Source organism: Vidua macroura, chromosome 5 (assembly GCF_024509145.1).
Source record: "Vidua macroura isolate BioBank_ID:100142 chromosome 5, ASM2450914v1, whole genome shotgun sequence".
Taxonomy (NCBI): Eukaryota; Metazoa; Chordata; class Aves; order Passeriformes; family Viduidae; genus Vidua; species Vidua macroura.
In genome coordinates, this window is record NC_071575.1 from 51,003,321 (window position 1) to 51,027,274 (window position 23,954).

Below are 23,954 nucleotides of genomic sequence, written 5' to 3' on the forward strand. Positions count from 1 at the left end.
CTGTATTAGACAAGAGTTAAAAATCAGAGTACTGAAGTAAACACAGAACTGTGACAGTCCTAAATAGGTGCAGAAAGCTCCAGCTATTATACAGCTCAGAGGATAGAATGGATTTGGAAGGAAGAAGGAAAGGGTGTTATCAACAGATAGACAGCAGCTGCAACACGAAGATGGAAATGATGGAGTCAGGTGTCAAACAGCTCTACATATGAGAAGAGATAAAAGCAATTAGAATAGAAAAAGGGCATTACAGAGATATGGAATGCATGAGTGCAGGAGAGGGAGATTTGAAAATCTTAACCCCCATCTGAGAAGTGCATATCAGAACATAAATTTATGTTTCAGCTTTTTTTTTTCCTGTCAGCTGAAAACTAATGAAACCTAGGCAAGCAATTAGCTTTAGGTAGATCACAGGGCATCTGTAATATTCCTTTGTGCCATCACTCCGTCACAGTGATGAAACATGATTTATATGCAACATTTGCTGGAGAAAAGCCATCAACATTAATAACATTATATAAACAGGAGAAAACAGCAGCTCCTGTGGCCTCCTTTCGCTTCTTGTGCTAAGCAGCTCTGTAGTTGCAAAGGAGTTTTTTGAGCAATGTTGATTGTAATTCACAAATTGAATTTTTACTTTGAGTTCACAGCTGGTGTTTAGTTCTTTTTCACTGTATTTGCATTCCAATAAACAGTCATTAATCCCTGTTTCCTTATCAGAAGCTGTTCTAATTAGGTTGTTCTAAAACTTGAGTTAATCAATAGAGTCAATTCTTTGCATTTATAAACAACAGGAAGTTTTCTATTGTTTTTTTATGGTCTCTTGGTTTATCACTTCTTAAATGTCAGCTTAAACTCAGTGCCATTGGTATGTCATGATAAACAGCACTTATATAAGCAATCCTACTGAAGTTGGTGTGGCTACTCATTTGACTATACAAAATGAATTAACATGGGAAGAAATTAAAAATATGAGCTTCTTCATTCGTCTAAAAAATACTAAAGACTACAGGTAGATAAATAAGTTCCTGATTTCTTTTCAATAGATAGTGAACACATTGAATTGTATTTTCCTTTGTAGTCTACCTCACAACCCCCTGCCATCCCTTACTGTAAAGCACTACAGTGAACAGTTTTCTGAGCAGGTCTCTATTTTTATAAGACTCACATTACAATAAACCACTACACATAAACAGGGGGAGTTCTGAAATTGCAGACAGCAGCCAGCCCTACTAGTACTTTGTCATTCTGCTGGCATAGCCAAGCTTCATTTTCCTGTTTCACTAACAGATGCAGGGCACATGCCATTACTAATGGAAATGGCTGAGACACAGCCCCAAGAGCTGTGTTCCTTGGTCTCCTGGGCACCACAACACACATAAAATACCCTGGCACAGTAGGCCTCATTGAGAATTTTGCTATCCCCAAGCTTGAAAAGATGAGGAGAAGTCACACGTCCCAATGTCTGTGCTGTCCTGGGATTTTGGTCATGTGACAAATGGTAGGGACTTACTCTATGACCATATTTCAGCTGTGGTTCTAATAGTAGTGTCTTTGTTTACAGTATTGCTTTTAGACTTCAGCTGCATGAAATGTGCTCCCAAACATGTGTACAACATTTTTTTTTTTCTTTAAAAATCATTAAAGCCGCAACTAAGCATAAAAGAAAGTGATGCCATGAATCCAGATTTCCCCTAAATTCACCTAGCTTTTCTCCTAATAAATATAGGATGTTGTTACTTAGCTATGCTTTTGCATGGATTAAGTTCTCTTGCTGCATCAAACCCTTTCACTTCAGTAAGGGCAGGCATTTATCTTCCCACAAAGGGTCAATTTTGTGTTTTACATACTAAACTGGGTCAAGCAATTTCCCACACAAAACTCTAAATATATTGTTATGCCTACACTAATCAGAAGTTCTACAGGAAAGAGATCTGTATGAGCAATAATATAGAGATTATTTCTACTAAGGCTAACTGAGATTAATGACCATCTAAAATCTGTTCTCATTTCTATGTATAAGAGTAGTTGATATTTCTGGTTTGGCAGTGCAGACTACATGGCTGGTGATGGAGTGAGTATGGAAAGTGACCACATTGATCAACACTTTTTTCACAAAGTTACTGAGTTTATTGTTACACCTTTTTCATTCTCCCCCATCTTTAATGACAAAGGAATTAAAACCCCTCAACTTGCTTGCTATACTGTGCGTATCCAACACATTACTACCATCAGTCTTCATAAAGGCTGTATACAAAATGTATGCTTCACTTCCCAAAATTCAGTCATCTTTAACTAACTACTCACAATACATGAACTTCAGACATGAGAAAAGTACCACTTTCCATTGGTCTTGACCCTCAAAAACATCCCATGCAAGTTTTACTCATACTTAAGCATACATTTCCTTTTTGCTTGGCTACATCTGGCACAGATAAAGACGTGGAAACAAAAAGCACGATGGAAAGCAAACATCCTCTGTTACCACAGTTCTTATGCTCCTATACTTACATCTGGCATCATGCAAACCCCAAATTTTTCTTTCCCCGGGCAAAACACATGTCTGGATAAATACATCAGTCCATGCTTAAAGCAGTAAATAACAGCAACAGAAAAGTGATGAAAAAGACTCTTTGGGGAAATGAAACTCTGTGAAAAAACCCAGTCCCAAACTCGTGAAAGTGAATTACTGCAAGGAGTACTGTAACTGGATGGCAGTCAGTGCTCTCAGCCAATTTTGATTTTACGCTCTCAACAGCAATCCCAAAGCCCTCGTACGTTTCTCCTCTCCCAAGGCTGTCCGTAGCTGTGACCTGTGCTGAACGGAGCAGCTTTTTTATCTTGTGCCGTCAGAGGTCACCGACTGAAGCAATTTCATTACTTCTGCCGTTTCTAATGCTTTTAATGAACTACTGCCGGCTGGGACCATCTAAAGCAACAAAAGACAAACAAAAGCCTCGAGAGTGGTCACGAAGCTGCAAGTTTTCTCTTTCCGTTCGCCTGACTTGCGGCGCTGCTGTCGCGCCCGGGACGCTCCGAAGGGCCGAAAACTGCTCCCGGCGAAGAGTGCCGCAGCCCCTGAGAGGCGGGAATGGCCCCAGGACCGCGGGAACGGCCCCGGACCGAGAACGCCGGGCAGGACGCGCAGTCTGCCACGGGCTCGCCCAGCACAGACTACGCTTCCCGTGAGGCCGCGCGGCAGAGCGCGGGCCGCAGTATGCGTCAGCGGCGCCAGCAGCCAATCGCGGCGCGGCCGCGGCGAGCGCCGTCCGCCGCCAATGTTGTTTTCGCTGAGTCGAGGCGCTGGTGTTGTTGGCGGCGGCGCCATATTGGAAGGGACGAGCGCCCGCTCTCGAGCAGCCCCTGGGCGCGGGCCCGGCCGCCGCCATGCTGTACCTGGAGGACTATCTGGAGAGTGAGTGTGTGCGCGGCGGGGGCGCCGGGCGGCCGGGCACGGCCGGTGCGGGGGAGCCGGGGGAAGCCGCGGCGAGGAGGCGGCGCCCCCCCTCCCCCACGGCAGCGAGTGACTGACTGGCTCCCTCCCTCCCCCCTCTCTCCCGCTCCCCCGTGTCCCCGCAGTGATCGAGCAGCTTCCCATGGATCTGCGCGACAGGTTCACCGAGATGCGCGAGATGGACCTGCAGGTGCAGAGTACGTGAGTCCCGCCCCCTCCGCCTCCGCCCGCCCCCTCCGCGCCCGCCCCGCTCCGCCCCGCCCCGCGGGCACCGGCCCCACCGCCGCAGGGCGGCAGGGGCGGGAAGGCCGAGCAGGGGAGGAAGGAAGGAAGGAGGTGAAGCGGCGCCGCTCCGGCCCGCGGCAGCAGCTCCGCCCGCTCTCCCGCGCTGCCCCGGGGCGGTCGCTCCCCCTCCCCAACCCTGCCTCGGCTCTCCGGCACCGCCGCTCGGCTCGAGGGCGTCTCATCGTCTCCCGCGGGCGAAGACTGCCGAGCCGCCGCGATGAGCCGAGGGGCGGGGCGCACGCCCCTGGCGCTGTCGCGGCAGCCCCCGACCCGCCCCGCGCCTCCCCCCCTCGCCGGGCCTCGGCGCAAGGAGGGCCCTAGCGGAGCTACCTTCATGGGCTTGTGCTGCTCCCAAAGACATTTTCGGTGGCACGTCCCAAACTCTTTAGATTTTTGATCCCTAAGAGCAGTGATGGTGGTTTGGAACATGAGTTATGTCCCACTCCTTCCAGTAGGCAGCGGCATGCTCTCCCTGAAACTTTCCAGCCAGCTCCCTAATAATAACATGGGAAGGTGCCATTTGCTCGGCCCTTTGTGCCCTAGCTGACATGCAACCAAATACACTTTATACTTCCGGTTTTATACAAATTATATTTTATAGAAATGCTTACTTCTGTATAAATATATATTTTATACAAAATATATTTATTAATACATACCAGGTTTCTTTGTAGATCATTTTGTATCTCTCCTTATATCCTGATGTAATACACTGCCTTAGGCTGTTTTCAGGCTGCATTGCCATTTCATCTTTTCTAATGCAATCTCGTTTGGAACTTTGGTGTCCTGTAACACCCTGGGTAGCTGTTGCAGTCACTTAACACACAATTAATATGGTTATCTGTAACTGTGATCCAAAAGTATTGAATAATGAAACTGCTGCTGCACAAAAGATGAGAGCAATCATCAATATGGAAGGGACAGGTTATTGCAAAGGGGAATGAGAGAAAGAGCAGAGATTGAAATAACAATGGAATACTGTATAGGAGTACAAAATGCAGCACTAAGTGGGAACAGTTCTGTAATACTTTAAAGTGCTTTCCCTTGGATATTTATTTTAGTGGACCCAGCAGGTCTGTTTAACCGGCCTTATTGACGCATATAGATCTGTGTATAGGATTTTTTTGTTGGTATACTATCGCGTAAATGTTGTCTTGGGTTCAATGCTTAAAATTGTGGAATTGTCATGGCTCCTTCTGGGACATAGCACCTCTGAAGTCCCAGGGAGAATCATGAGGGGGAGTGAGCAGCTCCCTGACATGGATAGTTTGGAATAAGTTCACAAATTTTACTTCTGTTCCATAAGAAGGCAAAGAAAATACTAGGGTTTTTTTTTTAAGGTGTGTTTGAGAACTGAGGCAGCTAGCAGTACCAAGACAGCAGATTGTCATTTCCTCTGCTTTAACTGAAAATGACAAAAAACACTCCATGTTGTTTACTGGAAATAGTAAATGACAGTGAGTATTGTATACTGGGAACAACCTTAGGTGTAGAGAAAAAAAATTTCAGACCTTGGTACTTCTGTAATTCTTGTGCAATGATTGGCAAAGTATCCAAATAAATTTATGAAATTTCTGGACTAGCACCTCTTCAGCATGACATGCCCAACTGCCTGATGAACACTATGTGCAAACCTGGAGGTTGTTTGGTGTCTCAGAAGTACTTGAAAACAGTGCTTTGATGAGTGATGCTGTCCCAGAAATCTACATGATTTGTAATTCAGAGATATCCCTGCTGCTCTGCTTCAGTGTCATTGTTAACTTTGTGTTCTGTCCTGTTTAGACCACACTGACTCCTAATGAGGCAGGTTCTGCTGTTTGTAGTTGGAAGAAACAATAAACAGGGTCTATCTGCTGTATATTCTGCTAAGATTGCTGTGGAGAAAGCAAAGATCATCTGAGTTGGGACTTGACTCTTGAGCTTTAACTGAGCCTCGCATGAAGGATAAAATGTGTTTCCCTGTTTAAGTTAAAATCATGGATTATCAGGATTTCATGGTAAAATGTCAATATCTGGAAAAAGGACTGTTCTCATAGAAGTTTTGGCAACTCTCTTGGGAAATTTAATCGAAGAAATTTGTATCTCAGAATATAGTATCACAAGAAAAAATGGATGAACTTGAGTGTAGCAGAGAGGACCTTCCATATCATTTAATAGGTCTGACCTGAGCTTGGCATTGCCTTTTCTGCTCTTTCAGGAGAGACCAAGTTTCTGTGGAAACTTTCCCCTAGGCAGTTCACACAGACTGATAACATGTCCTCAATGAAAAGTGAAGAGGGAAGATACTTTTTTATCACTTCTTTATGGAGCCACTAGAATAACTAACACTTAAGGTGTTTGTGCTCAGAGGATAGGAGATAGAACATTTTGTCTTCTGGCTTTTTGGACCAAATTAGAGTCATTCGGTCAAAGAGCAAAGATTTTAGAAGCCTCCATATAAAGTGTGTGCTTCTTGCTTGCCTCTCAGGCTTCTTAATATTCTCTACATGATGCAAGTGGAAAATGCTCATTGTTAGCCTGTTTTAGCCTGTTTTACTCCAGAACTGTTCCACTGCTTTGTTTGTCTGGATCTAAATAAAGTTGATGTGAACTTAACATCACAACTGTTATGGCTTGGGATTCATGGTACTGTCCAGTCAGTTGTTAGATTCCTGATGGGTTTGATACCGAATGTTCCCAGTATAAGGAAAATTGATTAGTATTTTGGATCATAGAGTATGAATGATTTTCAGTTATTTATATAAACAGTTCTAGCTGTGAATTTTCAGACCTGTGAAGACCCTTGGCCTCTTGGATTTTCAGAGTAAATCATACTTAGGGTTTCATGAGCTTCTTTAACTAATTAATTAATTTGCATTTTGTTTTGGCAAGATGTGATCCAGTTTTAATGGTGGTTTCTGGAAAGTTTCTTAGGTGTTTTACACCCAGAGCCTGAAGTTTGTAGGTGATTTGTGCATTGTCACATTTAATTTAAAACTGATAACTGGGCAATGTCACTGAGAATGCTGGGAAAAAACCTTCAGTACTGGCATCTATCCTGACACTACCCAGGCTGTCCAAGCTAGTTTGACTGAGGCAGCTGCATGTTTTTGGAAATGTGCAAGCTGTTGAGTGCACAAGTGTCCAGCTGTTGAAACAGTAAACTCAGTGGGAGAAGGGTGGAGGGGAAAGGGAAGGGAATCCCTGTTCCTGTCTCTATAAACAATGTGGTTTATATTTTCCTTTCTAGAGATAATTAATGTTAGAAAATGGGTGGTTTTATTTTTTCCCCCTTACGATATTTCTCAGCTTCTTGAAGGTGAGAATCCCGTCCAAATAATACTTCATCAGTGCATTTACTCCTCTGGGGGTGGAGGGAATAATTTGTGAATGCTTTCAATTTGCCCTGACCCTTCCTAGCAAACAATGGATAGGCCCTGGACTTAAAGGCAGTGACTTTGCTCTTCAGTTGGTCTACCTTTTTGAGACACTAATTTTTTTCAATTATTTGGTTTTGTATTTGACTGTTTCTCTTAGGAGAACATTTTGTTTCCTGCTCAGTTTGTAACTGGCTAGAATGTTCCAAAGTCAGCAGTCTAGACCCCTGGGTGAGGAGTTTGGGTCGTGCTTTAAGTCACTACCACTGCTCTTAGGGACAAAAAACCTTTAGAACTTGGAGTCCTGCCTGTCCCATGCTGGAGAGCACAAGAACCTTGATGAGAGTCCTACCAGAATGCAATTCTGCTTCTTGGAAATTAAGGTAAATATTTCCCTCCACTGTCCACTGTTGCTTGGTTGTTTTGGTTTTTTCTTTTTTTTCCTCTCTAATAGTTTGCACCTCAGTCCTGTCAACTTTGTTTGAGAAAAAAATTTCCCCTTATTTTCTAAGGTTTATGGACATGAGAAGATAACATTTCTCTCCATCTTTTCCTATGCTACAGATGCAATGGATCAGCTTGAGCAGAGGGTAAATGAATTTTTTATGAATGCAAAGAAAAACAAACCTGAATGGAGAGAAGAACAAATGACATCAATCAAAAAAGTAAGGATATCATAAGAGTGGATCAGATTTTTCTTTTGCAAACTAAGACAACCTTAGGAAAAAGTAGTTTATGATTGATGGGAGATTTAAGTGTTCAGAACTGTGCCTTCTCTTGGGCTTTCATAGAGGTGGATGGAACTACCTTGTAGTGAGTGAAAGGTTTCTTTGATCAAGAATTTCTCTGAAGTTTTGCTAAGCACTTGCTAGCATTTAAAAAAATGTCATCCTGAAATGGTGAGGAAGCCTGGTACTAAATTTGGAGCTCTGATTTTTTTGTTTCTGTTTGTGTGACATGAAGTTGCCCAAGTTAATGTGCTTTCTTTTAAAGGATACTTTTCAAGCTTAGATTCAGCATTTCCTGTGATTTTCTGCCTATGTCCTTCTACACATTATACATATGGTCTATTCAGCTGGAGAGAGGGAGGAGTGAGAACATGAATATGAATGTGTTCTGTGTTATCCTTCAATACTTGAGCATTGGTGATGGTATTTTTAGCAATGTAGTCCTTTATTTTGTCAGGAGAAACTCCTTTGTAGTCTCCTACAGTGGCTACTTCAGCCCCTAATTTGGGTAAGGGTTGTTTTCTTCTTTAATTAATGCAAATAGGTTTTTAAATTCTAGAAAAGAAAAAGGTCAGAGCTCTGACTCCACTAGAATACATGAAAAATTTTCTATTGACTTAGTTGAATCAAAATTTCAAGTAGTTTTCACAGAAGATATTATTCAGTGGAAATGAGAATTAAAAGGCAGTAAAATCTGTTCAAATCTAAAGTAAAAGCATCTGAAAACATACCTTTTTTTAAAAAAAAAATTTCTGTGAATTTTCATTGGTTAGAGGAGGCTTTTGGATTGTTTTGGTCAAATTATTTAGAATGCACTTACGAGTTAGAGAAACTTATTTTAAAGTAATTTAAATTATATACAATATTATCTCTGTTTAACTAGAGTGCTGGAAGGGCCACCCCACAGAGTACTTAGGCATCATTTTGAGAAGCAGTAGGATTTGTGGTGGTCCTGAAAATAAAAGACAGAGTCTTATTTTAAGTCCATACCATGATGCTGTGTAATGTAAAATAAATCCAAGAATGTTTAATTTCTTGTAGCATTTCTTGCAGAAATCTAAATAGCATTCTAGTGGGAAGTGTCTCCTTCTTGTAATTTGGCTTTTTCTAACAGAGGGAAAATAAATTTATATCTATTATATCTCTCATTTAAAATTCAGACAATTGTTGTTTACAGTAAATTTTCATTCTTTCTGAAAACTGACTTAAATTTGTCCTTTTGACTTCTGTTTTGTGCTTCATAACAGCAGCTAAAACTTACTAAAATTAATTCAGTTACATTCATAATTTAAAAAAATTTCTCTTCATAACAGGATTATTATAAAGCTTTGGAAGATGCAGATGAAAAAGTGCAACTGGCAAATCAAATATATGATCTGGTAAGTGGGCCCAAGACTTGTGGTGAATTACCTAAATTTATGCCCTAAGAAGTTCTAAGCATTTTGCTAAGCACTGTAGTTGTGCTGCCTGTACTTTTATGTCGTCTACATACAGATGTTTTGCTGGTGAGAGAAACATTTTATGTTTTATTGACTTTTAAGAATTTTGGGTAGTAAGCATCACTTAAATATAAAACAGAGAAATAGTATTAGAAATCATAAGATTTTAATGCATGGTTTCAGCCTGTTTAGGAGACTGGTTGAGAGAATCCCTTGTGATGCAGTGTTGAGGAGTCCAGGAAGGCTGGACATCCTTCAAGAAGGAAATCTTAAATGTGTTGGAGCAGCCCATCCCCACGTGCCAAAAGTGAAGCCAACAGGGACTAGCCTGGCTTAATACAGAGCTTTGGCTTCAGTTTGGGGAGAAAAAGAGAGTGTATCACCTTGGGAAGAATGGGCAGGCACTTGAGAGGGCTACAAGGATTTTATGAGGTTATGTGGGGAGATAATTAGCCCAAGTCGAACATTATCTGGTTACTGCTATGAAAGACAAAAAATATTTTAAAAAATGTATCAGTAATAAAAGAAGGGCTGTGGAAAATCTCCCATCCTTTACTGGATAAAGAGGTAAACATAGTGATGGAGGACAAAGAAAAGGCAGAGGTACTTAATGCCTTCATTGCCACAATATTTAATAAGAAGACCAGTTGTTCGCAGGGTACCCAGCCCCCTGAGCTGGAAGAAGTGGGTGGGGAGAAGAATGAAGTCCCTGTAATTCAAGGGAGGCCAGCAACCTGCTGTGACACTTGGACACACACAGGTCTAGGGCTGTGATGGTATCCACATCTCCCCACTGAGAGAGATGTGGAAGAGGTCACTGAGCCACTTTTGGGTATTTACCAGAGGTCCCAATAGACTAGAAATTAGCAATATAATGCCCATGTACAAGAAGGATCAGAAAGAGCATCTAGGGAAGTAAGGGCCTCTCAGCCTGACTTCAGTGCTGGGGAAGGTCGTGGAGCAGATCATCCTGAGTGTCATGACACAGCACAAGCAGGACAGCCAGGGGATCAGGCCCAGGCAGTGTGGATTTAGGAAAGGCAGGTCTTGCTTGACTGACCTGATCTTCAATGATGAATTGACCTGCTTGAGGGAAAGGCTGTGGATGTTGTCTACCTGGACTTTAGTAAAGCCTTTGATGCTGTTTCCTACAGCAGTCTCCTGGAGAAACTGGCTCCTCATGCCTTGGGCAGGTGCACTATTTATTGGGTGAAAAATTGGATAGATGGCCAAACCCAGAGAGGGATGGCATGTGATTTAAAGTATAAAGTTTATTTATTTTAGATTTTTCAAGAGAACAGAACCTGCAAGTCAGACTACACTCAAATACAGAAGACATAAAACAGCTGCTTTAGTTTCACTAGAGCTAGCCAAAAGTTTGTTCTAGAAGTTGGAACTGCCCCTTCTCTTTTGCTTAGCTGGTAACTGGAAAAACCTCCCAGTTTTTAATAAAGATGGGTAAATTTTGCTGTATGATTACAGATGTAGAAAGCATTTGGAATGTAGTGTTTCTTTTCATGATAGTGAGTTGAGAATTTTTTTGTTAATTTTTGATACCCAAGAGTACATCATAGTTTGCTGAAACACACAGGAATCTCCACTTCCAGTTAAGACTCAGTACATGCCGAATTTACTGGTGTTTATAGTGGTACACAAATGGCATACACGTTTCAGTTCAGAACTTGCAATTTCCCCAGAGCAGCCCAATTTCTACTGAAGTCTATGTCATGTGCTGTTCTTTCTCTTCCCCTTTAAGTTTGCATAACCAGAGCACCTCCAAGTCTTCATCTTTATTTCCGAAAAGAAATATCTTTGAGCTTTCCCTGTGCTATTTTGGTGTTAACAGCAGTGTCTCTACTGAGTGAGGGAAATGGAGGTGACCAAGAAGATCCCTTCTGTGCATTATTTGCTTAGTGCTGCATGGCACAAAATTGCTGGAAGGGAAATACTTAGCAAGCCTGAGATTAAGGACGTAGATATTCATGTTCCAGAACTGGATGCTATTTATTTTTGCTTCATCTAACGAACAGGTAGACCGTCATTTGAGAAAATTGGACCAGGAACTTGCTAAATTTAAAATGGAACTTGAAGCAGATAATGCTGGAATTACAGAAATATTAGAGAGACGTAAGTATGCATGATTTTCTTTAAGAACTTGACAGACTTTCTGTCAATTGGCAGAATTAAAGTATCATACACTTGTTAGTGGCTTGCCAGTATTTTCACCCATGTTTTAACCCACTTTCAAATTTTAGTTTAACCCACTCTCAAATCTTAGTTTCAACCTCAATTTATACCAGTGAAATCAAAATACATTTGAGTAAGTAGAATAATTTTTACACACAGCTGTTATCCTTGTGAATTGCTACAGTAAGATACATAATTCTCTAAACCTGTTTTTAATGGTTGTAGGTATTCAGCCAAGTACTTTGGCCTAAGCATGCCATCTACCCAGTTGCAAGGGTAACATTTCTTCCTTGAACTGATTGCCACCAAACTAAGGAGGGTCATTATTTTAGTTCTCCATGTACTTGGTAGTTTTCTATTTTAAAGGGGGAAGAATGGGTTGTTCTCTAATGGGGCAGTGAAGGAAAAGTATTTTAGGTAAGAAACCTGCATGTTAAATACAACCATGCTGGTATTCAGAATGTGCATAAAAATGTAACGTTACAGGTTTTTTTGCCTGCTTGGTGTAGAAGAATCTGGCTTTTCTGTACTTATCAGCATTTAGACATCAAATTCAAATGTGATTGTGATAAATTTCTAAGTTGATTTAACTACAGTGATTTTGGAGGCAGTGGCTGTTCTCATAGCCAAAGATAATAAAAATTGACTTAAGCCACTTGGGGATATTAGGAATAAGTATTCTTTCTTGGAACTTTTTGTGGCTATGTTGTATAAGTTGGGGGTTTGGGGCTATTTTATTTGTAATTGCTATTACAAGTAACAGGCACAATAAAAGAAAACTCTAAATTAAATGCTATTAATTAACTGGCAATTACAGAAAATTACTAATTTAGTTTAGTTTAAATCCCAGCTGGTTCTATGATGTGGTGCTACCTTCTGTTGAACCATGTGTTTGGAGAGGTTGCTAGATAGGATTTCAAGAAATCAAAATAGAGAAGCACTAGACTGCATGTTGCATCTTTAAGGTTTGTTTGGTTTGAGGGTTTTGTTTCCTTGTTTGTTTTTAAATAAAGCTAAAAATAGGAGACTTAACATTTTTAGCTTTCAGAGTAAGTAAATACATTAGGTTGAAGTCCCACCAGAGGGCAGCCTTTGGGCAAGTTCATAACGTGATTGAAGTTTGCTCAGCCAAAATAGCTCCTTATGCTTTGATCCTCTTCTAAAATAATTATATTTAAAGTTTTGTAATATTTATGTATTACTCATGTATTTCAGTGCTTTTTGAAAGCACTGGAAGAGGTAAAGAATTGGTGAGGCTACAGATTTTGAAAGATGAAGTGAATTGCTTTCTTGTTTTGTCTTCTTTGTAAATATAAGTCAGTAGGTATTGCAACTACTTCAAAATCTTTTTGTTAGAGATCGATGAACAAAATATTGTATATTGTTCCAAAATCATAGTCAAAATCTCTTCTATGCTGTGATTATTTAGCCTCATCTTACAAGAAATGTTATTCTTAGACATATACTTGGATTTATGCCCATCGGACTTTTTCCTTTCTCGTGGCGGAGGATGGAGCTGGGGTTTGTTGTCGATGTTTTGTTGGTTTTGTGGAGTTTTTTGTTTTGTTTTTATTGGTGTTGTTGCTCTGTGTATTTTGGATGTTAAGAAAATCTGGACGATGATCTGCAGCCCTTTCTTTTGAATGTTAAATTATCTTGAAAGATGAAACTGCTGTTGTCTTGAGTTTTGACTGAATGTGACAAGGTAGACTCAGTGGAACAAGATGCCTTGTTTATACAGTTTACATTGTCCATACTGGTGTAGATTGTCAGTACTTTTGGTGCAGCCATTCTGCAACTTATTTGATTAAGTGGCATGGTGAGGGCAATGTTGTTGGTTCTTCTTATTGGCCTTGATTTTAAGTTCTTGATTTCAACAGTTGGACAGTAGTACTCACCAGTTTTTATTTGAGAACTAATCTCACTGGCTCCTGGTTGTATTGTAGAAAGGGTTTAAACTCCAGCAAAAATTCTTCTGATTAAAATAAATATAACTGCATTGTGATTTGGTTAATATTTTAAAGATCCCTTTAGTATGTAAAAGTTAAAACAGTGCCAACTCTCAATTTTCATATCCTTCTTATGTCCCTCTTAGGGTCTCTGGAGCTGGATACACCAGCACAGCCTGTGAACAACCATCACTCCCATTCTCACACTCCAGTAGAGAGTAAGTATTTGAAACTTATAAAGATGGCAACTTTTTATGTTTCCTTTGGGTTTTTTATTCTTTTGGTTTGTTTTTTTTGGGGGGGTGGTTTTTTTTTTGGGGGGGTTTTGTTTTTTTGTTTAGGTTTTTTTTTTTTTTTGTTGAGTAGTATGAGGGAAAAGATGGTTCAGAACTTTTTTCCCCTCCATCATTGCAAGGAGAAAGCAAAGTATAATAAATACTGTCTGTTAAGAAGAAGTGCAAGAATGAAATAGGTTTTGCTGGTGGGAATTAGTTGAAAGTGCTAGTATAATTTGCTTTTCAAGCTGAATAGATTTTACATTTAAGTTATTTTCATTTATTTCATTTAGAAAGGAAACACAATCCATCTTCTCACCATAGTACAACAGATCATGTTCCTGAAAAGAAGTTTAAATCTGAAGCTCTTCTATCTACCCTGACATCAGATGCTTCTAAAGAAAATACACCAGGTAATCCTAATTGTCTTTCATTTAATTGCTTTTTAGCCAGAAGAAGAGAAACTTAATTATATTTGTGAGTTAGTCTTCTGAAATCACAGAATCATGGAATACGTAAGGTTGGAAGGGACCCCAGTGGGTCGTCTAGTACAGCCTCCCTGCTCGAGCAGGGTCATCGCAGAGCACGTGGCACAGGATTGTGTTCAGACAGTTCTTGAATATCTCTAGTAAGGGAGACTCCACAAGCTCTCTGGGCAACCTGTTCTGTGCAACTTGTCCTGTGTGGCCACCTGCACAGTACAGAAGTTCTTCAGGTGGAGCTTCATGTGCATCAGGTTCTGCCCATTGCCTCTTGTCCTATTGCTTGGCACCACCAAGCAGAGCCAGTTTCCCTTCCTGTGACACCCTCCCTTGACATGCTCATAGACAGGGATGGGGTGCTTTCTCAGTCATCTCTTCTCGAGACTGAACAGGCTCAGCTCACTCAGCCTTTCCTCATAAGTGAGGTGCTTCAGTACCTTAATCATCTTTTTTTCACTCCACTGGACCCACTCCAGGAACTCCATGTCTCTTGTACTGAGGAGCCCAGAACAGGACATGGCACTCCAGACGCAGCTTTGCTAGGGCTAAGTAGAGGGTCAGGATCACCTCCCTCAACCTGCTGGTAATGCTTTTCCTAATGCACTCCAGGACACCATTGGCCTTCTTAGCCCCCAGGGAGCACTGCTGGCTCAGGGACAGATTGTTGTCCACCAGGACCCTGAGGTCCTTCTCCACAGGGTGGCTTTTCAGTAGGTCAGGCCACAGCCTGTTGCAACCCCATGTTACATGGGATTATTCCTCTCCAGGTGCAATCCACTTTCCTTTGTGGAATTTCTAGACCCTGTGCCATTGATAATGACCTTCTGGGACCTGCCATTCAACCAGTCCTCAATCAGAGACTGATACCCCTTTCCCTGGGATTTTCAGTCACTTGAAACATGAGAAATTGCAGGCATTCTTACTCATCTGTGTTGTCCATTAAGTGTGTCTTCTTTGTTGTCATTTAACATCGGTATGATGGCTGTTTCTTTTTATTTACACTTTGAGGAAGGTAATAGTACAGTTTTGTTCAGCTAGTAGTAGAAATATAAGAGATCAATGCATTATTTTTGGGAAAAAAATGCATACAGCAATTTCCAAAGTAAGGGAAAGAATTTTTGCACCTTTTTTTTAAGAATTGGTCCAAAAATAATTTTTTTTCATGTGTTGTCTATGTCAAAAGAGAAGTCTTTTTGTATATAGTGACTGAAAAAAACTAAACCTTTCTGCCTGTTGTCAATATTAAGGTGCTTCATAGTTTCTTTTCTGAAAATAAAAACTAAAGAGTCTTAGTAGTAGTCAACTACCTCAGTCATGTTTGCCAGTTTTAAGTTGTTTCAGTCATGACTATTTCAGTTTTCTTTTGAAGAAACTTTACATGAGGCTGCAAATAAAATGTAGCTATATTTGAGCAGCTGTCATTCTGCAGATGACCCTGGAAATTGTGTTGCATTAAAACTGATCTGTAGTTTCTAGAATTAAGATTGTTGAAAGTTTTACTTCAGAAACAGTATAGGTGTGTAATCATTCTTATCCTCTTCTTGATGATTATGGGAGTGAGAATTGTTTCGATATAGGCATATGTATAGTAGCTGCATCTGTTCTTCAATAGCTGAGTATCATTGTGAGAGCTGTCTTTCTAAAAGGACTCCTTGCACATGAGGATAGACAGGGAACAAGCTTCTTTTTTTTTTTCCCATAAACAAATACTGTGTCTAATTACTTCTAAAACCTTTTTTCCAAATGATTAGACTGCTCTGATGCTAAGTGGAATTCCTACTCTTTCACTGGTTGTCATATAACTCTTCTTAAAATGCAAAGGAATTTAGTTTCATTTTGAATTTCATAAATGTGTTCTATTCATCAAGGGTGTCGAAACAGTAATTCATCATCCTCTTCAAACAATGCATACAATACAAACTCTTCTCAACCATTGGCATCATATAACCTGGGCTCATTATCTTCAGGATCCGGGGCCGGTGCAATTACCATGGCAGCAGCTCAAGCAGTGCAAGCCACAGCACAGGTAATGTCAAAATATTCTTGTCATTCTGCCATCCACTTAAGATTAAGAAGAAAGGCTAGTGACTGCTTTTTTTTTTTTTTTTTTTTTTTTTTATCTGAATTCCCGTGATCACTTTCAGTTGATGTGATTCAGTTCTTATATTATAATTTAATTAATATGCGACTGTTTCATCCTGTATAGCTTGTGTAAAGGGACAGCTTGTTTTCTGACTTTCCTGGAAGATATTTCACACATTTAACTGCTTTCTGTATGTAATTTTGTTAACAAAGTAACGACTGAACCTGTGGATATTATTAGCAGTTAGCAGCCTTATGTCCGAGCTTTACTATGTAATCTGATACAATATCAGCATTCCTTTTAGATGAAGGAGGGAAGACGAACATCTAGTCTAAAAGCCAGCTATGAAGCATTTAAGAACAATGATTTTCAGCTTGGAAGAGAATTTTCATTGTCCAGAGATTCAGCTGGATATTCATCATCAGCTCTGGCATCTACATTAACTCAGACATTAAGTTCATCAACCACAGATTCACGAAGTGGTAGAAAAAGCAAGTAAGTTTTCTTATTTGTTGACTGCAATTATAACTTTTAAGACAGATGAGCTTTCTTTAAAAAGGTCATGGGCCATATTAGAAATACATTGTATTTAATGTCTGTGTCGGGGGTGGGGGGAGGGGAATCAGCAGAAGGTAGTTACTGCCTCTTGGCCATTTTTTCTGCAGGGCTGTGTTCCTTAATCCTTCCATTTCTTTTTCTTTAAGCAAACTCACTCCATTGATTAGCTTTTTTATCTGAGATACAATCAAGTTTCTTCCCTCACTTTTCTGTGTTTTGGAGAGATTTGATCTAACAGCAGTTGTTGGGAATTACTGTGCAATGGTTTGTAGATGGTTTTGAAATAATCTGGAGATGTTTTATGCCAGTTTCAAGTAAACATGACACTTCCTAATGACTGACCATCTAGAACAGGGAATAAATTTCATTTCTGATTGAAATTAAGTTTTAAAACATTTTTAATAACAGAATATCACAACACATTCAACAATCAGAACTTGTACTTGAAAGAATTTGTGTCAAAATGCCTATCCTTTTAAATTGTATTGAGTTTTTTTCTTCACTCAAATTTGCGTGTGTTCACAACTCAGTTAATAATGCTGTTTCAGAGGCATTTTTCATCTATTAATATCTTGGGCGTCAGGTCTGACCTATAAGCAAAAGCAGAGAAATTTTATTCTGGCACCATTCCTATGGAGTGATTGCTCCTGCTTGAGTGGAGATTTACAGAGAATCAGTCATCTTCAAAACAGTTATCTATTGTACATGACATATGACATTATTTATATGTAAATTCCTGTTTTATTGGTAACAATTTTTATAAGGACTTGACACGAAGGCGGTTGACGGAAAACATTGTGAAGAAAAGCATTTGTTAAAGCCACTTGACAGTTTAGAGCTGTTAAATTCCATCAATTAGAACAGCGCATCCTGCGCTTGTAAGCTGGTATGACTTGTTTCCTTTTCCAAGAGCATACAGTGGGTGCATTCCAGTGCTTGCAGTGGTTGAGTGAAATGTGATGGTGAATGATAGATTTGGGATTTACATATTGCAGTATTTCAGAGTCAACAAAGTACTTGTTTAGTGATTCTTTCACTTGGCAGAAAATAAATCATCTATGCTACTTTTTTCCTTTTTTTTACTCTTCCTCAGAAACAACAACAAATCCTCAAGTCAGCAGTCCTCATCATCATCTTCTTCTTCCTCTCTATCATCATGTTCTTCTTCATCTGCACTGGCACAAGAGCTGTCTCAGCAAACTGCAGTAATACCAGAGTCTGATTCTAATAGCCAGGTTGATTGGACCTATGATCCAAATGAGCCACGTTACTGTATTTGTAATCAGGTAAGGATGGCCTCCAGATTGAAATACAACGACAGCTGCTGTTTTGATGTAGCTGAACTTCCTTCTCTAAATTCTAATATTGAAAAAACTATATTTTTACTCTTGAACTTCTGATCTGGTTTTATTTGCTTACTGGTGATGTGAATAATGAACTGTTGAAGCTAAAAATAGTCAGTTTTTTAAGTGATGAGATATCCTTGGAGAGTTATGAATCTGGAAATGGAGACTTCAGGAATAATTAAAATAAAAATTGAGGGGGTTCGCGGTGAACTTAGTTTTTTATCCAATCTGAAATGTGCAGATGTATCTTCTTTTGCATAAACAATTCGGCAAATCAATTCCCTGAATTGTCATGATGGTGTTTGGGTTGTGTAACAAAAGTAAAATGGAAATGTTGTTACTGCTATTAATGGAAAAACCTCAAAGGAAGAAATTTGACTGTGGCCCTTTCAAAATGTTAATTGCTAAGGGTTTTTTTTTCTTATTTTACTAGGTGTCCTATGGTGAAATGGTAGGCTGTGATAACCAAGATGTAAGTAACAAAGTTCAAAAGGTTCATGAGAGGCTTGTGCATATAACTATTGCATGTAGGAGTTGCTTTTTTTTAGAGTTTGTTTTTGAGTAGAGATTTTTTAGAGTAAAGTGCATATGGATTTGAACCATCCTTCAGGAAACTTCTCATGTCTCCACACAGCTTAGGTTCTTTTAGAAACCTGCAGCCTTTGCTAGGTTCAAAAATGCCCTGCTTCAAAATATCCTATATTTCTCAGAATTTTCGGCTATTTCACTACTAATAAGAGTTCTCCTTTTCAAATAAAAAAGTTTTCAAATAACAGTTGAATATAATCATGTATTTACTGAGATAACTGCATTTAAACAGAAGTGAGTAATAAGATTTCTTTGTCAAACTAAGTATTTCAAAGCAGAACATACTTATTTTGCTCTGTAATGCGAGTCCATATATGACTCCTAGAATTTTTATCATTTTTCTTAGTGTTCTGAGTGTATGTTGCAGATCCTCCCCTCTCCTTGTCTTGTCCTGTGACTTGTGCGAAATGCAGAATCTACGCTTTCAACTCATGTTTCATTTTCATATAATTGCATTTGTGATATGCATTTTGAAAAAACCCCAAGTCACAAACCCTCTCTTTTAACTCTTTTTATAGTGCCCTATTGAGTGGTTCCACTATGGATGTGTTGGACTGACAGAAGCACCGAAAGGGAAATGGTACTGTCCACAGTGTACAGCTGCAATGAAGAGAAGAGGCAGTAGACATAAATAAGTTTGTTCATCTGGCAAAAAAATGCATCCTAAAGGTTTTATAAAGGACTTGGGAGGAGAAGGGCAACTCTCACCACACTTCCTTGCAACCACTGAAGAGTAACACAGCAATCATAGAATGGTATGGTTGGAAAGGACCGTAAAGATCTCGTTCCAGCCCCCTGTCATAAGATCTTGAACTATTGGTTTTGCTAAGTCGTGTTTTAATATTGTAGGTAAATTATTTATGCACCTTGATGTGCTACAGATAGTATTCCAGTGAGCCTTGGTTTGTTCCAGAGGCCAACATATGCAGACATTTGTACTATCAAACCATTTTCTCTAAGCAGTGGGCATTCTACAATTACTCAATCTTCCAAAAATTCGATAAGTCAAGATTTTAAATGTATGTTTTATATACAACAGATATATTCTGCTGCATGTACTGTACTCAAGAGCTGTTACGTAACACTATGTATATTAATAGTGCAAAAAGTCAATGCTTCTGAAAGGAAAAAGAGACAGTGGTTTTTAAAATGCCTTTATAGCTTTGGTTCTTTATGAAACTTAATTCAGCAGGCTGAAGAAAATGGTTCTTGTATACAGCGGGCTGTTGTCCTTTAGGGTACTTGAGTATGTAAAAACAAAAAATGCTGTAGAATACAACAAACTTGTGCCATTAGTCTTTATATGTTTCTGCTCCAGAGAAGGTGGAGGCCATAAGAAGAAAAAAAGGTGTTAAAGTGACGATAAATTTTTATACCAAATGTGTTTATTTTTTTGTGCAAGTAATCCTTTAAATTTGAATTGTATTAGGTGTAAAATAAAAGAACCTCAACTCCTCAGATTAATGTTTCCTGTACATTTGTCAAAAAAAAAGGTCTCTTGCTGAAATGGTTTCACAAATTTCCTTTTTTTTTCTGTGGCTCTTTAATGCAGCAGCACTGAACAGAAAGATGGGGCTTATGCCTATTTTTTCTTTCCTCCTTCTTTCCACTATTAAAAAATATGCTTTCCCTTTGAAATAAAGATTTTACTTCAGCCCTGTGTTAGGCTGAAAGACTGTGGCTGTCATGTGGTAGCTTTCCAGACCCATGAAGAGAAGAGAGGGAGAGAAGTAAGCAGTGTTCCATTGCATGACCGTGCAAATAGGGTCAAGGGAATAAAAACAGATAGGTCCATTAGTAATAAGAGTATGTGCAGAGAATGAAACCAGGCTTCTGTCACACCATGTTTTTTCGAAGTGAAAAAAGTAGGTATTTAAAGTCATGAACTCAGGAAAAGTACATGTGAAAGAAGGGAAATGTGATTATGGATGATAAATACTTTGGCAAAAGAACAGGATAGAAGTTGGTGAAAATAAACAGCAAGGAGCAGTTAACTAAGGTTGCCTTGAAACTGGGAACCCAACCCACTGTGTGTATATTTCTGTGGAAATCTCAGTCTAAAAAAACACTTGAAGACTAGAATATCTGGTTTTAAGTGAGGCTGTTGAGACAGTGGAGATAACAAAGTGTTTGTTTTGTGGGAAACTGGTGCCATGCTATAAATTGAAATTAAATAAGCAACCAGTAATCTAGACTCCTTACACTGAATGTCTGTCCCAAGGGCTACAAACTAGTCCTTTGAGAATTAAGACTCTATAGAGCAAAATCTCTCACTCTGCTTGTAACCATACCTAAGATGGTACCAAAACTACAAACTCAAAATAAAATTTCAACTTTTGGTGTGAATATTGGATCCCTGTTTCATTGGGAAATATAAATTATTTTTTCATTGAGAAATTAGAGATCTCACAAGAAGAAAAACTTGTCCTTATTACTAAATTAGTATTCCGTGTCAAGAAAACGGAAATGGACAAATGTGAAAATTTGGGAAAAATGCAATACCTAAGTCAAAGATGTAGAACAATAAAACCGGTATATACTTTTGTTATCTAAATAGGAAGCCTGTAAAGAAGCTTACAGTTCAGGAGGTGATTAGACTGTAAAAGCACTGAGCACTGTGAGTAGCTACATATTGAGAGAGTTCATGCCTCGTGGTCAACAGAGTTGCTGAACACTTCCCTAGGTAGACAAGTACAGGTGCAAAGTCTCTCATTAAAGCTTCTTTAAAATCAGTGATGCAGTGGTTGAAGAGGGGGCATCCCTTGACTGGGAGATCCACATTGCTATTTGGAAAATAGAATAATAAAGAGTAAAGGAATAAATTAGTAATATCCCCAATGCACTGCTGAAGAAGAGCAAGACTTTGCTGCTCAAGAGTTACACAAGAGATCAGTTAAAGAAGCCTAAATGGGAACAAATGGGAACATAATATTTGCATGTATGTTGTTTTCTCAAAAAAAAAAAAAAAAAAAGGAAAGTGCTAAAAGCATCACGCCAATCTCATGACAGACTGTCTGATAAAGTGGAAAATGTATTTAAACATTTTGCTAAAACAATGTAAATATCAAAAATATGTAAAATAATACTTAGAACACACTTTACCTGCTGCTGAGTCCTCTGAAGTAGCTACTGCAATGTAGAAAAGTGATTTGGAAGTTATCTAGTAATTTTATGGAAACCTCAGCTCACTGTTCAGCAGCAGGTCACATAAGTGCTGAGAATGACTCAGTAGGAGATAAAAAATAAAACAGTTTTACACTGTGTAAATTGATGGTGCAGTTAGGTCAACGTAGTGTAAAATTCTGGTCTGCAAAAAAGTAAAGCTAGGAAAAGGCTCAAATTGGAGGGTCAAAGCTGTATAATAACAACAGAGCTGAGAAACAGATTTATTGTCTGGGACTTTTTGGGATGGGAAAGAGGCAGCTCCATAAGAATATAACAGGGATCTGTAAATTAAGTAGTGATGTGAAAAGGTGTGTGTTTTGATAGAAGTAGTGGTACGGAAGAAGCCAGTCCAAAATGAAAAAATGAGCAACATTTTTTCACATGTGGCATGCTTACATTACAAAATGGGACATACAGCTAAGATCTCTGGATCAGAAACTCACTGAAGATTGATCAGTGGAAGTCAAAAAAGTTTGTTGAGGGAAGTGTTCCAGGTTGCCTCTGAGAGTCCTAAAATCCTCTGGCACTTAATGAATGCTATTTGATACCAGACACTATGTTAGGCGACCTTCAGCATAAGGCAGTGCAGTTTCTTTTAGTTTCAAGTCAACGTTCCAGCATTGCGGAGAATTTTTAGGATGAGGGGTATTTGTAGTACCACAAACTGCGAACCAATGTGCTAAGCACTCTTAATGGAACAAAACACTATCTATTCCTCGTAAAGAGTATTGTCTGTGTGCACTGGGGAGCTGTAACTTTTGTTTATTCTAGATCTGAAATGAAAAAGGGGGAGAAGATACATGCATGGATAATAATCTGAAAATCCCACTAGGTTGTCTCTCTGCATAGCAAGGGATAATTTACATTCTTCTTTACCAAACTTTGCAAAATGCTATTCACACACAGTAAAGGTAATTCTGAGGTTTCTGAGGTCAGAAATTCTGAGGTTTGTTTCACTTTTCTGTTCTGCCTCACCAGAGAGGTACTTTCCACTGTGAGTTGGCTTTTCTTGGCAAGTTTTTTTCATGTCCCTCCTCATTCTTCTGGAATGTCTGGACCATACATTTTTCTTCTTCTTCAAGAGATGGCCTTTACCTTAACAGCAGAGTGTTCAATTATTTTAGACTAAAATCTCTGAGAAGAAGAATTGCAAGAGGAATAAGACTCTTGAGTTTTTATACTCTCTTCAGACTCTACATGAATAAAGTTAGGCCACACCATATGAACATAGTCGCTTCAGTTTTGTTGCTCCTCCCTGGTTTGACTAAAATGCTCTGAGAGTAACGTAACTAAAAGGAGAAAAATGTCACACTTCAGTGTATCTATACAAATTTACAGCAATATTCCTCTTAGCACTTTCAAATCTGTATCTTGTTTTATACTCGTGTAGTAGTCAATAAAGACAAACAACAGCTTTTTCCTCTAGATAAATCTTGTATTTCGGAGCTATTTGGGCATGCAAAAGTTGTCCACAAGTTGCATGACTTGTCAAGTCATGCAACTTGCCTGACAAGTTTCAGGCTTGTCCTTCCATAGGTCTTATATTTTAAAAGCCCCAGTAATTTCCTACATTAATTCATTATCGTTATAAAGTCTTGATTATAAACATTACTTTAACTGCATGCTATCTGTGTTATCTTTTTCTAGGGATAAGAATAATTCCCTTATTCAGTCCTCAAAAAAAATCCTGAAGGTATTGAAAAGAAAAACCCTAGCGTATTACAGCTAGAATAGAGAAATACTTGCCTTGTGACTGTACAAGAAATCTACCTAATGCAGTAGAAAATTATGAACAGTGTTAGGATCCACAACTGTGTTAACATTTTTAAAGACCTAATACCTATTTGTGCCTTGTACCTTACATTATGAAGATTCCTGTGTATTGTGGCAGCTCTATTCTTTTCTGAATACTTATTTAGCAATGTTATAGTTATTGAATCAAAGGTGTCTGCCCACATCTATGAAACAGGCTACTGCCAATTAGAAAAAGTTTTATTCAAGTTATAGAGAACAATGAGTGGATTAGATGCAGTTGTTCAGCTACATTTTTATACATTTC

General features: G+C 39.1%; 1 protein-coding gene across 6 annotated transcripts; it reads left to right on the forward strand.

Annotated features, from left to right (window-relative positions):
- The first annotated feature begins 2,606 nt into the window (after positions 1 to 2,606).
- On the forward strand, positions 2,607 to 20,190 carry ING3 (inhibitor of growth family member 3). Of its 6 annotated transcripts, none has more exons than XM_053977531.1 (12): positions 2,607 to 3,415; positions 3,580 to 3,644; positions 7,660 to 7,760; positions 9,137 to 9,202; positions 11,293 to 11,389; positions 13,545 to 13,616; positions 13,967 to 14,086; positions 16,024 to 16,181; positions 16,543 to 16,733; positions 17,890 to 18,082; positions 18,576 to 18,614; positions 19,249 to 20,190. In XM_053977531.1, exons 1-12 carry the CDS (start codon positions 3,279 to 3,281, stop codon positions 19,363 to 19,365), a joined length of 1,356 nt encoding a protein of 451 aa, XP_053833506.1. In that variant the 5' UTR covers positions 2,607 to 3,278; the 3' UTR covers positions 19,366 to 20,190. The 6 variants fall into 6 exon arrangements, with proteins under 6 accessions (XP_053833506.1, XP_053833507.1, XP_053833508.1 ...); XM_053977532.1 differs by having other exon boundaries at positions 16,123 to 16,181; XM_053977533.1 differs by having other exon boundaries at positions 3,303 to 3,415; positions 3,580 to 3,651.
- The last annotated feature ends 3,764 nt before the right edge of the window (positions 20,191 to 23,954 follow it).